Source organism: Macrobrachium nipponense, chromosome 18 (genome assembly GCF_015104395.2).
Source record: "Macrobrachium nipponense isolate FS-2020 chromosome 18, ASM1510439v2, whole genome shotgun sequence".
Taxonomy (NCBI): domain Eukaryota; kingdom Metazoa; phylum Arthropoda; class Malacostraca; order Decapoda; family Palaemonidae; genus Macrobrachium; species Macrobrachium nipponense.
The window spans coordinates 17,470,575-17,484,576 of NC_087211.1; the positions used below are offsets into that span (position 1 = coordinate 17,470,575).

At 35.7% G+C, this 14,002-nt stretch overlaps 2 protein-coding genes across 3 annotated transcripts; both read right to left on the minus strand.

The window, feature by feature from the left end:
- Positions 1-2,043: 2,043 nt before the first annotated feature.
- LOC135196522 (uncharacterized) lies at positions 2,044-2,874 on the minus strand. Its single transcript, XM_064223369.1, has one exon. The coding sequence runs from the start codon at positions 2,872-2,874 to the stop codon at positions 2,044-2,046; it is 831 nt and encodes a 276-aa protein (XP_064079439.1).
- Positions 2,875-4,138: 1,264 nt separating this feature from the next.
- LOC135196722 (uncharacterized) lies at positions 4,139-11,181 on the minus strand. Of its 2 annotated transcripts, XM_064223544.1 has the most exons (5): positions 10,765-11,181; positions 7,083-7,371; positions 5,710-5,880; positions 5,011-5,155; positions 4,139-4,462 (listed from the first exon to the last, which is right to left on the minus strand). In XM_064223544.1, the coding sequence occupies exons 2-5, from the start codon at positions 7,262-7,264 to the stop codon at positions 4,358-4,360; spliced, it is 603 nt and encodes a 200-aa protein (XP_064079614.1). In that variant the 5' UTR covers positions 7,265-7,371; positions 10,765-11,181; the 3' UTR covers positions 4,139-4,357. The 2 variants fall into 2 exon arrangements, with proteins under 2 accessions (XP_064079614.1, XP_064079615.1); XM_064223545.1 differs by lacking the exons at positions 7,083-7,371; positions 10,765-11,181 and adding an exon at positions 6,759-6,954.
- Between the last annotated feature and the right edge of the window lie 2,821 nt (positions 11,182-14,002).

Below are 14,002 nucleotides of genomic sequence, written 5' to 3' on the forward strand. Positions count from 1 at the left end.
GATATAGAAGTAAGGGATGAAAATAGTGAATATTTAGCAGACATAGATATTAATGAGGCTGACATTGTGCAGGCTATTAATGAAATTAAAAATGGAGCTGCAGCTGGGCCTGATGGTATCCCTGCTATTTTGTTAAAGAAAGTAGTTCATTCTATCGCAAAGCCACTTGCAATATTATTAAGACAAAGTGTAGATACAGGCAAGATTTATGATGAGCACAAATTAGCATATATTACCCCTACTTTCAAAGTGGATCTAGAATAGAGGCAAGTAATTATAGGCCTGTGAGTCTAACATCACATATTATGAAAGTGTATGAAAGGGTAATGAAGAAAAATATTATAGAAACATTTAATAAAAAATAATTTGTTTAATATAGGACAACATGGTTTTGTACCCAGAAAAAGTACACAAACCCAACTGTTAGTGCACCGTGAGAACATATACAAAAATATGAAAAGCGGAAATAAAACAGATGTGGTTTATCTAGACTTTGCAAAAGCTTTTGACAAGGTAGATCAAAATATATTAGCGAAGAAAATTAGAAAACATAATATAGAGGATAAAGTAGGAAGATGGTTAAAAGAATTTTTTACACAACAGAAAAAGAGATAGTTATTGCAAACGATGAGCAACATCGGATGAAGCTAAGGTAATATCCAGTGTGCCCACAAGGTACGGTGTTAGCTGCATTACTGTTTGTTATTCTGATTGCAGACATAGACAGTAATGTTAAGGACTCGGGAGTGAGTAGTTTCGCCGATGACACAAGAATAAGTAGAGAAATTACTTGTGATGAAGATAGGAACGTGCTACAAAGAGACCTTAACAAAGTATATGATTGGGCAGAGGTAAATAGGATGGTATTTAACTCTGATAAATTTGAATCAATAAATTATGGAGACAGAGAAGGAAAGCTATATGCATATAGGGGACCTAATAATGAGACAATCACAAATAAGGAAGCAGAGTCCTTGGTGTGATATTGAATAGGAACATGTTATGCAATGATCAAATAGCAATTCTATTGGCAAAATGTAAAGCAAAAAAATGGGGAAATGTTGTTACGGCACTTCAAAAAAACAAGAAAAGCTGAACACATGATTATGCTTTATAAAACATATGTTTGTAGTCCACTTGAATATTACAATATGATATGGTACCCACACTATCAAAAGGATATTGCACATAGAGTGTGTACAAAGGTCCTTTACAGCTAGAATAGAAGAAGTTAATGATCTTGACTACTGGGAACGACTACAATCCTTAAAATTATATAGTCTAGAAAAGAGAAGAGAACGCTACATGATAATTCAGGCATGGAAACAGATAGAAGAAATTGCCGAAAACATCATGGAGCTAAAAATATCAGAAAGAGCAAGCAGAGGTAGATTAGTAGTGCCCAAAACTATACCAGGAAAAATAAGGAAAGCACACAGGACATTAATCTACTACGCACCAGCATCGACAATGCAGCGTCTATTCAATGTGTTGCCAGCTCATCTGAGGAATATATCAGGAGTGAGCTCGACAAATATCTAAGCTGCATCCCAGACCATCCAAGATTGGAAGATGCAAAATATACCGGAAGACAGGGACGTGCAGAGAACTTTTTCAGGGCAGGTGCTCAAGTGGAAAAAAAAGGGCAAAAAACAATTATAGAAAATGAAAATGAGGCTAAAGTATATTACCGGCTCAATATTCTTTCAAAAACATTTATTTAAACTTAACCATTTAATCAAATTCAAAAAAAGAGATAAACAAAAATGACTGATATCATAGGTACCAGTCGGCTAATGTTTTATATGAACATAAATCTACGGTACTGACTACCAGTAGAACTAGGAAATTTAACAAAAGAAAAATTATATATATTACTTTTACATAAATGACTGCAAGAAAATCAATAAGTATGATCAATACACTTGGCTAATAAACCAGACCCCTTATCATTTTATATTTATAAGAGAACCCTTCTTTGTCCCATTTCTTTGAATATGCTGATAACTTCATTGTTGTTGATTGTGATATCCTTTTCAACTGCTAGCAACAAAAGATCAGATAACCTCTCCTCACTGGACAGGCTGCGCAGCTTGGCTTTGTCTTCACCGGCTTGAGTTTGGAGAAGGTCCTTTCCACCGTTGCAATTGTGACGGGTAGAGTGGCATAAATTGTTAAGAGTTCAAGCATAAGTGGGAATATCTCCTGGACATTGCTTTCTTTCATCAGGTTGAGCATTGTAGCTGCAGTGTTCTGTGGCAGGCAAGGAAATGAGGAATAGATCTTCAATTCCAACCGTAGCTTGTCTACTTCTTCTAACTCATAAAACTGGCATAATTTTTGCAATGACTTGAATGCCTCTTCATTCACAGGTTCTTTAAATCTTCTTTGTAGCTCTTGTGATATTGTATCTAAAAACACATAAAATACTCTCACACGGTAGTACTCATCCAAGGATTGATATGGCTGCGTCTCAATCGCAGATGTAGGGACTATACTTGTATCTTTCAGGCATTTTTCTTCTTCTGCCTTGTCAGGAATCCCAGAGGGGAGGTCGATGGCCATGGATTCAGCTTTCTCTTTAACATTTGTAAAAATCTCCTGAAACTTCTCATCATTTCTTAATTCTCTCAAACTTTGTAGCACTCCATCCACAATTCTGTAGGAGGCAGCCAAATCAAAGTCTTTCTGTTGTAGGGCATCAGAGGTATAGGCAGTTTCTTGAAAAACTGGGGTGGCAATCTCAAGACAAACAAGAAAATCAAAGTTAATACTTTGCAGCAATATTGAGGCATCCCCTGCTGATGCATCAGGAGGATGTTTTTGCACTATCTCTTCTAAAAATTGCTTCAGAGCTGGGATGACCTTCCTCATGGTTCTAAGAGCTGACTCTCTGCAAGCCCATCTTGTGTCTGATAGCTTCTTCAGTTCAAGTGGGCGGTCTTCTGGATACATTGCTTTATTATTATTTATTATTATTATTATTATTATATTATTTATTATTATTATTATTATTAGTTATTATTTATATAATAAAAATAATAATAATAATAATAATAATAATAATAATAATGAATTATATTATTATTATTATTATTATTATTATTATTATTATCATCATTGACACAGATAGGCTGCGGGCCTATAATACATCCCTCTCAAAAAGGGCACTTTTAATACAGTAGCAAAGGGGCAGGTTGCTTGGGCACCCCCCAGCAAACCCCCCTCTGCACGTCCCCTGCCGGAAGATGCACTAGCAACTCTCTGGTAGAATTAGAGGTGCCTCACACTGAGGGACCTGGGGCAACCCGAGCAAGATGTAAGGTCTGTAAGGTAAGGTCTCTCTCTCTCTCTCTCTCTCTCTCTCTTTCTGTCTCTCTCTCTCTCTTTCTGCCGAATGTCCTTGATAATGTACCAGAAGAAGAAAAAGGCATCTTACTGTCGTATACTAATCACCAAGAAAAGATTGATTAAGGTAAAGAGGCGAACATGTCAATAAATGAATAAAAATTATAAGCTGCTAGAACAAGACACTGACCAATCACAAAACTCAAATGTTTTAAAAATTAGATGTGAGATTTTTATACTTATATGTTTAGGGTAGCATATTTTGTTTTACATGAATATAGTAATATAAGTACCTGTGTGATATGTAAATTGTACTATATATTATATGTATTATATATATATATAATATATATATATATATATATATATATATAATATATATATAATATATTAGATGATGCCTCTAAGGAGAACAGTATCATAGCCACTTTCATATTATCCTGCAAACTTTGATTTAATTATGAAAATCTTGTGAAGAGCACTTTTTTTTAAAAGCTGCCCTGGTACATAAAAAGGCAGCTGAACACACTTCTGGCTTACACCTAATCACTTGGTCTTTAAATATGAAGTTCTTCATTCAATTCTTGAACAATCCCTTTGTTGTTGTTGGTGGTGGTGGTAGCAAGCACTTCTTCCTACGAAGTGACTTTGTCTTTGGATGTCGTTGAGAGTAACAATGGGGATTTCTTTGGAAAACCAAGCGCAGTTTGAAGTCATGTGTATAACAAAATCTATCGCGGGTGAACAAATAAACACATAGAGAATAAGACCACAATTTCGGCTTACAAGTTTAAACATACATTCACAAACTACGATGTTCTACAAAAATAAGTTCAACATCTCACGTTCCTGTGACGATGCAGTCCTTTCTTAGTCTTAGCTGATGTAAACAGCCAAGCCCCCAGCTGGAAGGGCATCAACTTGGCTTTCTAGCTTTCCTTCCTGTTCTGTGTCCGTTCTTCCACTGACTGTACAGACCTATGGTTACCACGAAGTGTTTCTGGTCAGCTTAGTGGTAAATGATTTCTGGAAGAGCGATGTGGTTGTTCCCAAAGTCGTAATTCGCGTAAAGAGGGTCGGATAAGCCCGGTTTGTCGTCATTGGCTGAAAATCCCTGAAAATGGAAGACGACGTTGAAAACCTTCCGTGGTGACTGAGGAGCTTAGGAAATTCTTGAGTACAATTCTGTGAACGTACGAGTATGATAGACGAGGAAGTTTTGACAGCTTTGAGGAAAATAAAAGCTCAAAACTAATTCTTTAAAGAGCAGGATATCTTTAGCTGTCTACTTGCTTGCATGTTTCTTTTTTTTTTTTACCTACTGCAATGAAATTTTTCGATAGGGCTCGACTACTATGGCCGAAGCTATCAGTGACTAGATTCTTAGGTAGGGTTTACTGTGAATTTCGGTACATACTGTATACACCAATCTAATTCATTATACTTTGGAATACAACTCAAAATGATTCTAATGAAATATCGCACAAGGGAGCTAGCTGGCTAAACCTCGTCTCTATGGGGATGGTTTTAATACTCGCTTTCTGCCGTTTGATTTTAACCCTACAAGAAAGTGTCACCGAGTCATATCATACTACAGGGGTTATTTCAGTTACATAATATAAAATGGTATGCATCATTATTGTAGGGTATATAGTACTTTACCTCCATGAACCTCTTGTACTGCTTGACGGTCTTCATGAGGGAGAAAGGGCAGGTGGGGTATCGGGTTGGACAGTGTTCACCGTTGGCACCGGCCATTTCAGCCAGAATGTACTCGTGGAGGAAATCGTTCAGGCCGCGTTTGGGCCTGTTGTCGTAGGAGCAATAAATGGCGAGATTAGTAACAAAGCTTCCTTCTCAGAAGTGATAAAGTTTGCAGGCGAATCTAAACTGAATGATAAGTATACCCGTTACATTAGTTTCCGCTAGAAATTCTATGGTGTATTTGTGAGACTGCTGGAAGTCTTATATGTTCAGAGACAGAAAGCCAGACCCCGAAGCAAGATGTTACAGCATACATGCATACATTAAGATCATTACCAATGGTAAATACAATACTTGATGCGTGCATACTTGATTCATGCACGTATCACACAACAAGCTAACACAATTTTGTATTTTAGACCTATACTTTAAAGAAAAGTCACACACAAAAGAAATGTGGTTGAGCTATATAATAAAGATTATTATTATCATTATTGCCAGATTCCAAACTAATTGTACTCTAATTCATTGCCTTTCTCTTAAGCATCTGTAAGAAAATTGACATGTTCTCTTGGTCGACCCGTAGCAAGGTGCATGGGGTTCTGGTTTCTTAGACCATGGTCGGGTCCATACGGAGTATGTGGAGTCTATACTCACGTGAACAAGACAGTGAGGATTTCCCCGATGACAGTGAATTCTCCTATTGGGTTGCTCTGCAGTTCACAGATGAGCCTCAGGAGACACCCACGCCCGTCGAAGCCCATCGCTCCCATGGAGTCTTCGATAGACCGAAAGATGTTGAGCTGGTCTGTGCTTGAGCCACCGGAGCTGGAGAACAGAAGTGTGTCAGGCACTTACATTATAAACACTAGGGAGAAAATGGTGGGAAGGAATGATGAACAAATTCGTCAAAATAAGTCCAATGCCTAAAAGATTGAAAACATTCACTACATGAAATCCAGCATCTGGAGGCATAAACAAATAACAGCATAAAACTCTAGCAAGTGTCTTCTAACACGCTAGTCTCAAGTTTCTCTGGCTTTTATAGACAATTAGACCTATGAGTCAAACTTCTTTGTCTCCTATTCACACAATTAGAACTATATGTCTGTTGCACTCACACTGGTAATTGCCCCGCAAGGGTATACTTCCATACGATTTAAAGTTGATATTAACCTTATTTGATGAATTAGGAAGAGGAGGCAATGTTCGTAAGCAATATGGACTTATTTCGTGAAATATGGTAGCGTATCAGAAACACAGAATGACTCTGCACGTTTTGCAGTGTTTTAGGATGCAAGTCACTTGACTATTCAGTGTCGTTTGAATTAGCTTTAAAAATAAAAGAATGGGTTAATTCTTTGTTGGGTCTTTGTAACTACATTTAACCAACTTAGATCACCGTAAATCTTTGTGGATGGATGTTATGAAAATGATCCTGCACGGTTTGATTGTAAGGGAAAAGAACAACAGCACTCAGTGCTTTGCAAACTACTATTCCACTCTATTATTTTCTGAAGAAAACGGTATAAATGTTCATAAATTCATTGCCGAAGGTTTGGTTGTTGAGAGAGCATTGAATCATTTGTCATAAAGGAATGTAGCAGACACAGGTGGCAAGAAATTCTACCATCTTGCTAACGATGCGCATACCATTTGTTACCCACTATTCATATATTTTCTTCAATGAAGTCAAGCAATCTTACCTTGTAGTACTACTACTTTCACCGAAGAGGGTATCGAGAAAAATGGCAATAGGGAGAGAGAAGGAGACCAGAGATCTGATTGTGGGGACTCCGTCGCCATTGTCGTCTGAGAGCACAGGCAACACCAAGGTGTTGCTGATCTGCCAAAAAGGCCTCTGTAGAAGGATCGAGGCAGCCATGATAGAATCCTTCTTTCTCTGTCCAATGGACGTCTTCTTTTCAGGAACAGAGAATGGTCCACCTTTTACTGCGGGAGAAACAGGGGAAGAGAAAGGAAAGAAAGGAGTTAAATGAAAACGTTAGGACGGCGGAGGTAGTACTTACTTTTGAGCACTGGGCATGAATATGGTCTCCAGCAAGGTGTTGGAGATGATGAGAAATTGGATAGCGGATCGCATCGTGGTCCCACCGGATGTATTGTCACTGGTTGGTAAACTTATGACGTTGCTTATGGTCCAAGAAGGATGTGCAATGAACTTGTTTTGCGATATATTGACAGTTAGCATTTTGGTGAATATGGGGCTATCTCTTGGTTCAAGTAAGAAGCAGGAATCTGCACTCAGTTGCTCAAGGGTCTATTAGCTAGCTAGCTGAGAGTGGTCTAGCAACTCATCTGGAAAAGACAAACAGAAAGGTTAACTAAGATGGATTTTTTGCTACTGTCATCATATAGGCTCCGTTTCTGTTTATATCTGTTTATTGTCAATGAAACTACTTTATATTCTCAGTTAACCTTTGTGCTTCTGTTTTCCAGATATTGCACATACTGCAAGAAAAAGAGACAGTCCAAATTGCTTTTGTTAGAATTCATACCACCAGTTGAATTTTTTATAATGTCAAATGAGACACAAAAGAGGTTTTTTAACTTTTTAAATTTTCCGGCTGTTCCTGAAAGTATAATAGAATATAGGATTTAGTCCAAAGGCCAATCGCTGGGACCTGTGAGGTCAATCAGCTCTCAAACGAAATTGAGAATAAAGAACGTATGAAAACTGAAAGGTGTAACAGGAGGAAAACCTCAAAGCACTTGCACAGTTGCACTGTCAATCAATTGTTAGGAGAGGCTGGAAAGTGAGATGGAAGGAAGATTATAAACGGAGGTACAGTAAAAGGAATGAAAGGGGTTGCAGCTAGGGGCCGAAGCTTCTCGAAGGTGACACATCCAAAGAGTAAACTACTCACAAATGATGCAATATTTTCCACTCCACTTTTGCATCTATATATCTGTATATATTTCAAGTTCACTCTTGACCTGAATCTGTTTTTTGCTTTCTTATCTTCAAAAAAAAATAGGCAAGTCTTTGCAACAGTAGAGCTCAGATGCTAATTCTGAGAAGGATGGTTTAATAATAATAATAATAATAATAATAATAATAATAATAATAATAATAATAATAATAATAATAAAATAATAATAATAATAATAATAATAATGGTATCTTTATTATTATTTATCAATTCAGAACAAGGACCCATTCACAAGGAACAATCCCACCACAGGGGCCACTGACTTAAAATTCGAGTACCAAAGAATATGGTGTTCATTTGGAAGAAGTAACAGAAGGTAATGGGAAATACAGAAAGAAGAGCTTAGTTATTAGAAAATTAAAATAAATAAATAAATTAGACAGCGTGCGTGTAGTATATTGTTTCGTGAAGAAATGAATTTTCGCATACTCTTGATATTCAATACAGCATTTAAGTTATAAATATAGTATTTGTAAATTATTTTATGTAAAATAGCTATATCAATAATCTCAATTGTTGTATTATCATTGCAGCTTTAATAATCGTTTGTTTTATATATATATATATATATATATATATATATATATATATATATATATATACATATATATCATATCTATATGTAATAGATATATATTATATATATATATGTGTGTGTGTGTAGGTTGTGTGCGTGTGTGTATGTGTGTGTATTTATGTATGCATATATAATTATATAAATTATATATTAATATAATAATTATTAATAATATATATTAATATTAATTTATAATTCTATATATATATTATATAATATATATTAATATATATAATTATATCTATATATATATATATTATATATATATATTAGATATATATATTATTCTATATAACAATATATATATATATAATTATGCATATTATATTATAATATATTATATTATATATATATATATATATATTATATTTTGTATTTTTATACTATTTATTTATTTAGTATAAATATGTTTGGTTACTATTTCGTTTTATAATATGCAAATAATTTGTCAATCATTGTTACGAGTACAGCTTATTAATGTTTGTCTTAAATACGATTTCGTTGACAGACTGTACCATGCAATTTCCTTATGTAATTCTAACTGTTGTTATAAAACAGTATCAGTAACTGACTGCAATAACTACAATAAAATTTGTACGATTTCAAAACTGTTCTTTTCACTATTTTTCTCACGCGTGGGTACTATTCATGGAACTTGAGGCTATAATAATTAATAATAATAATAATAATAATAATAATAATAATAATAATAATAATAATAATAATAATAGCCTTCCAGTTTCATAAACTGAACGTAGATATTGCGCGGATGACGGGATGAAATGCCTGAAGATTTATTTGTTTTTTTTTTTTTTTCTACAACGAAGACCTGCCTTAATCAAGTGGCAGCAGGTTGCTGACAGATTTCAGTTAAATCGCTATAAATTATTCATTCACTAATTTCGTTCTCAGACCGTCAAGCAGTTCGCTTGATATAAGCTGCAGACGCTCTGAGTACTAATAGTTACTATATAAGGCTCGGCAGATGTCACTGTTTAGGGGCGTTGGGTGGCGAAGTCAGTGACTCGCAGTTTGTCTATTGCTATTTCGCAATTCCTTACATTTCATGGCCGGTAATATCAAAAGCAGAAAACATAACACAGATCCATTTGTTAATCTTGTCTCTCGTAGTAGTAAATGGATATCTTTAAAATGTCAGGTAAATCATCCATTTATTTGTGTTTGTAGCTCCCAACGGGAGATAGCTATAAGTCTAGAGGATTTTTTGACCGAACATTGGTCTAACAGACCGCTACAGAAAGTTGTTTTTGTGTGTGTGTGTGTGTGTGTCACGTGATCATGATCAAGCAATGTTTCTGATTAATACGACAAATGGAGGCACCTCTATTCTAACTCAAAGTGTGACTGAACCACTTGTATTGAGCGTTGTATAGTTCGGTAAATAAATAAATTAAAAATAAAAGATATTCACATATTGAGCTATTTCAAAAAAATAATCGTGAAACTTTTGAAATTACAGGGTTATCAAACGTGGCGTTCACTATGAAGAAATCTAAGATTGTGCTTTTTTATTATTATTATTATAAGCCCTAATTCATTATCCTCAGATTCCTTGACATTTTAAATTAAAGTAAAATAAATAATCGACGCATGGATGGGTGGAGCATTGTTGGGTGGGGGGGTGGGGGGGGGTGGCAGTGAGCTTATTCTTCTTTGTTTTTCTTTTTCGTAGTCTGTCATGCAAATCGAATCATATGATATTTCCCCCATTCTCTTGGCCAGCATTCCACCACCGCAAAAATATATTCAGATCTTAAATAAAGTCATCAATAACGTTACTTTCCTAAGACTAATGTGGCTATATGATTAATTTGTCTAGGCCTTTAACGTTTATTACGAGAGCATCTGAGGTAGATTTTAACTTTCAGTACGTCAATCAATTATTCAAGACTACTATTATAAACTGAGTCTATTTTCTTACACACACAATCAATATATATATATATATATATATATATATATATATATATATATATGTGTGTGTGTGTGTGTGTGTGTGTGTGTGTGTGTGTGTGTGTGTGTGTGTGTGTGTGTGTGTGTGTATCGTCTGTTTCCTAAATGCTCAACCAAGAACGAATAAAAAATTGTAGAGAAACAATCTTAATCATTCAATGCCTTACACTTCGCAATAAACAGGAAGAATATCTCTTTATCTCTTACTTCACAAGGTATTTGGATGGAGGAGAACAGTCCAGCCGGGTAGACAGGAGCGCGCACGGAAACTGAGAACTCCAGGATCCTTAACCTGACAATATCGACTCCTCCTCCTCCTCCTCCCCCTCCTGTCGTCTTCTCCCTTTATCATTTTATGCCCTCGATTCGTTCTCTCTCTCTTTTATGTTCAGTTTTCTCTCTCAGAAGGTCCAGAGGATATAGGAAATTGACTGAGAGTCTTTGGAGTTACTTTTCCCCCTTTTCTATTTTAGCCACAGGTTTCGGTCATTCTACAGAAGGGCTTCGCACGTAGTACGTAGATATTGATTACTAGGCCTAATGAAAGTTTTCCACTGAGCACTACAGGAAGGGGCGTAAAAAGGGGGTGTATATGATGTAAAGGTGACATGACTAGGAAAATTTACAGAAATAATGGGAGAATTTTAGCGTCTGTTTAGGTTTTAAAAGTTCCGCGGAGGGTCATGTTGAAGTACCAGCTATAGCCCATCGGGGATTGGCGTAAAAACGTAAACAAAAGACAGTAAATGTTTCACATAAAAAAACGGACATTTTCCCACATTATTTAACGTGAAAATATAAGAAAAAGGCGGTAAATTTCTCACATTATTTAACGCAAAGGCATAAAGAAAAAACGTTAAATTTCTTACAGTATTTCGGTAAATTTCTCAAGTTATTTTACCTGTACTTCATGTAGGCCTACGCCCTCTCTATGTTGCTCAACCAATTTCATTCAATAAACATCTCCGCGCGGAACTTTGCGTGGAATAACCAGTTTCGAAGTGTGACTACTTTCTGCTTGGCTTTGAGTAGCAGATAAAAGTAAGCGCGTTAAGTGTTAACTAGGTTCTCGCTTAACTTCAGCAGTTAATTCTGTTCCCGCTGTAGTGAAATGAGAATTCTTTAAAAGCAGAAACCTTTCTTCCTAAAGCACAAAGAGCTACCTGAAATTCAGTAGCATACTGTCCTCTAAAGACAAAAAAAATCTAATAGAGAAGGCATACTATGTATATATATATATATATATATATATATATATATATATATATATATATATATATATATATATATAGTTTTACGGTTTACTACGCATCTGAAAGCCTCATTCTCTACCATTCTGACTGCAAAAGCATCCGCTACTTTTCTCTTATTGTTGTTCCCTCATCCATTAAGAGGATATTTCCATAACAAAAGCAGCTTTGCATGCAGATTTTGCTTTGGAGGTTCCCCCCCTCCCACCCCAACTTCCCTCCCCCCAACTCCCCTCCCCCAACTCAAGAGGCACCCGTATAAGGCAAGTAATGACAGGCGCTGTTTACTGTTTTCAGCCACTGGGTGACGAAATATTTCCCAATGGCATGGTAGCTATTCTTTAGATATATATATATATATATATATATATATATATATATATATATGTTTTTTTTATAAAAAAAAAATTTTATATATATTATTATATTATATATATATATATATTAGAGTAAGAATTTTTATAAACAGAAAAGAATCAACATGGAATCCTTGGGCAGAAGGTCACCTAAAATTTTACTGATAAAGTTAACCTGTAAAATAATTTCATTTATTCAGTAACATTTATTTTTCGGCCAGATTTTGCCTAGATTTCACTATCTGAATGCGGTGACATAATCTCCACTGTCATGTGTATAATTATTATTGTCATTATCATTCAGAAGATGGAAATTCAAGCTTCCAAAAGAGTAGTTTTCATTTGAAAGAAGTAACGGAAGATAATGGCGAAAACAGAAAGAAGATATTTCATTAAAACCAGAAAAAATTGAGTTAATGCATAATAAATAAATAAAGAGTATTTTCCTCTCTAACACTTTACATACCATTTTATAGTATTATTCTCGTCTAGCTGCCTATCTACATAATATTTCAGCCATATATGATATTAACTCAAAATCACGAATTACAGACAGCGGCTCAGTGACATGGTTGGCTTGGTCTTGGCCTGCCACCTCGGTGGCCGCGAGTTCGATTCTCTGGCATTCCATTGAGGTGTGAAGATGTGTATTTTTGGTGATAGAAGTTCACTCTCGACGTGGTTCGGAAGTCACGTAAAGCTGTTGGTCCCGTTGCTGAATAACCACTGGTTCCATGCAACGTAAAAACACTATACAAACAAACAAAACCACACACAGACACACGGGGGCGGTTTGCAAAGGTTTTAAATCTTGCAAGTAAGTCAAATCTTCACAATAGTACTGGACACAGCGTCAATTGTGTTCGTCATCGGACTCATATAAACGAACCAGTGTTATTATGGTCATATTTCAGACAGCTTCGTCCGACAGAAGGCGCTTCGAAGCCCATTCTCTTCATGATTAATAGTGGAAAGTTTTTTTTTTTTTTTTACTAAGTTTGTTTTCGTACAAAAGACATCACCTGAGTGACAAGCACCACAACAGTACTCTGGCGTTGTTGAACATTGCCAGCGTATTGGGACTCAAGCACACACAGTACGCTATAATCCATTCGAATAAGGACAACGGTTAATTGTTTCCAGACATGCTTGCAGTTTCTCCTGATTTTTTTTTTTTTTTTTTTTGTCACTTCGGAAAGGAAAACCTTCAGTATATGAGCCTACTGCGATAAAATATGTCTAAGGCATGCAGGGGCTTCTAAAGAATGTACTTGGTTTTTGTATATGACGGAGACGCAACATTATAATCTGTGCATGTGGCAACATTCTTCTTCTCCACCTCGTCCCTCTTTTTTTTTTTTTTTTTTTTGCAACAGATGGCGTCATCTCATACATTGTTTTCCGCGTCTCACAACAAGAATCTTTTTCTTCAGTGCCTTAATCTTTTATTTTGCTCGACAATGCGTTTTGCGTTCGGGAAATAGAAAATGCATTCCATGAGTGAGAATCAATTGAAGCTGGATGATTTCGTATATATTTTTCCTTATATTCTTATCTTTCAAGTTTTCACTCGGGTTATTCTTGACGTGTCCGTCCTACAAAGATATGTTCATCATTCAGGTGTACCTTAATTGTCCCTGGACTTTACAGTTTCTCTTGAAATACGTACTCTGCTTTTTTTATTTTTCTTCGTCATTCTCATCTCATTTTGAGCCATATATTTATACTCCTTTACTGCACTTATTGAATCATCTTCACTTCTGTTCGTATGTGATTCTCTCTCTCTCTCTCTCTCTCTATCTGTTACGAGCACTGACGATCTAATGGTCTAGGTCAGGG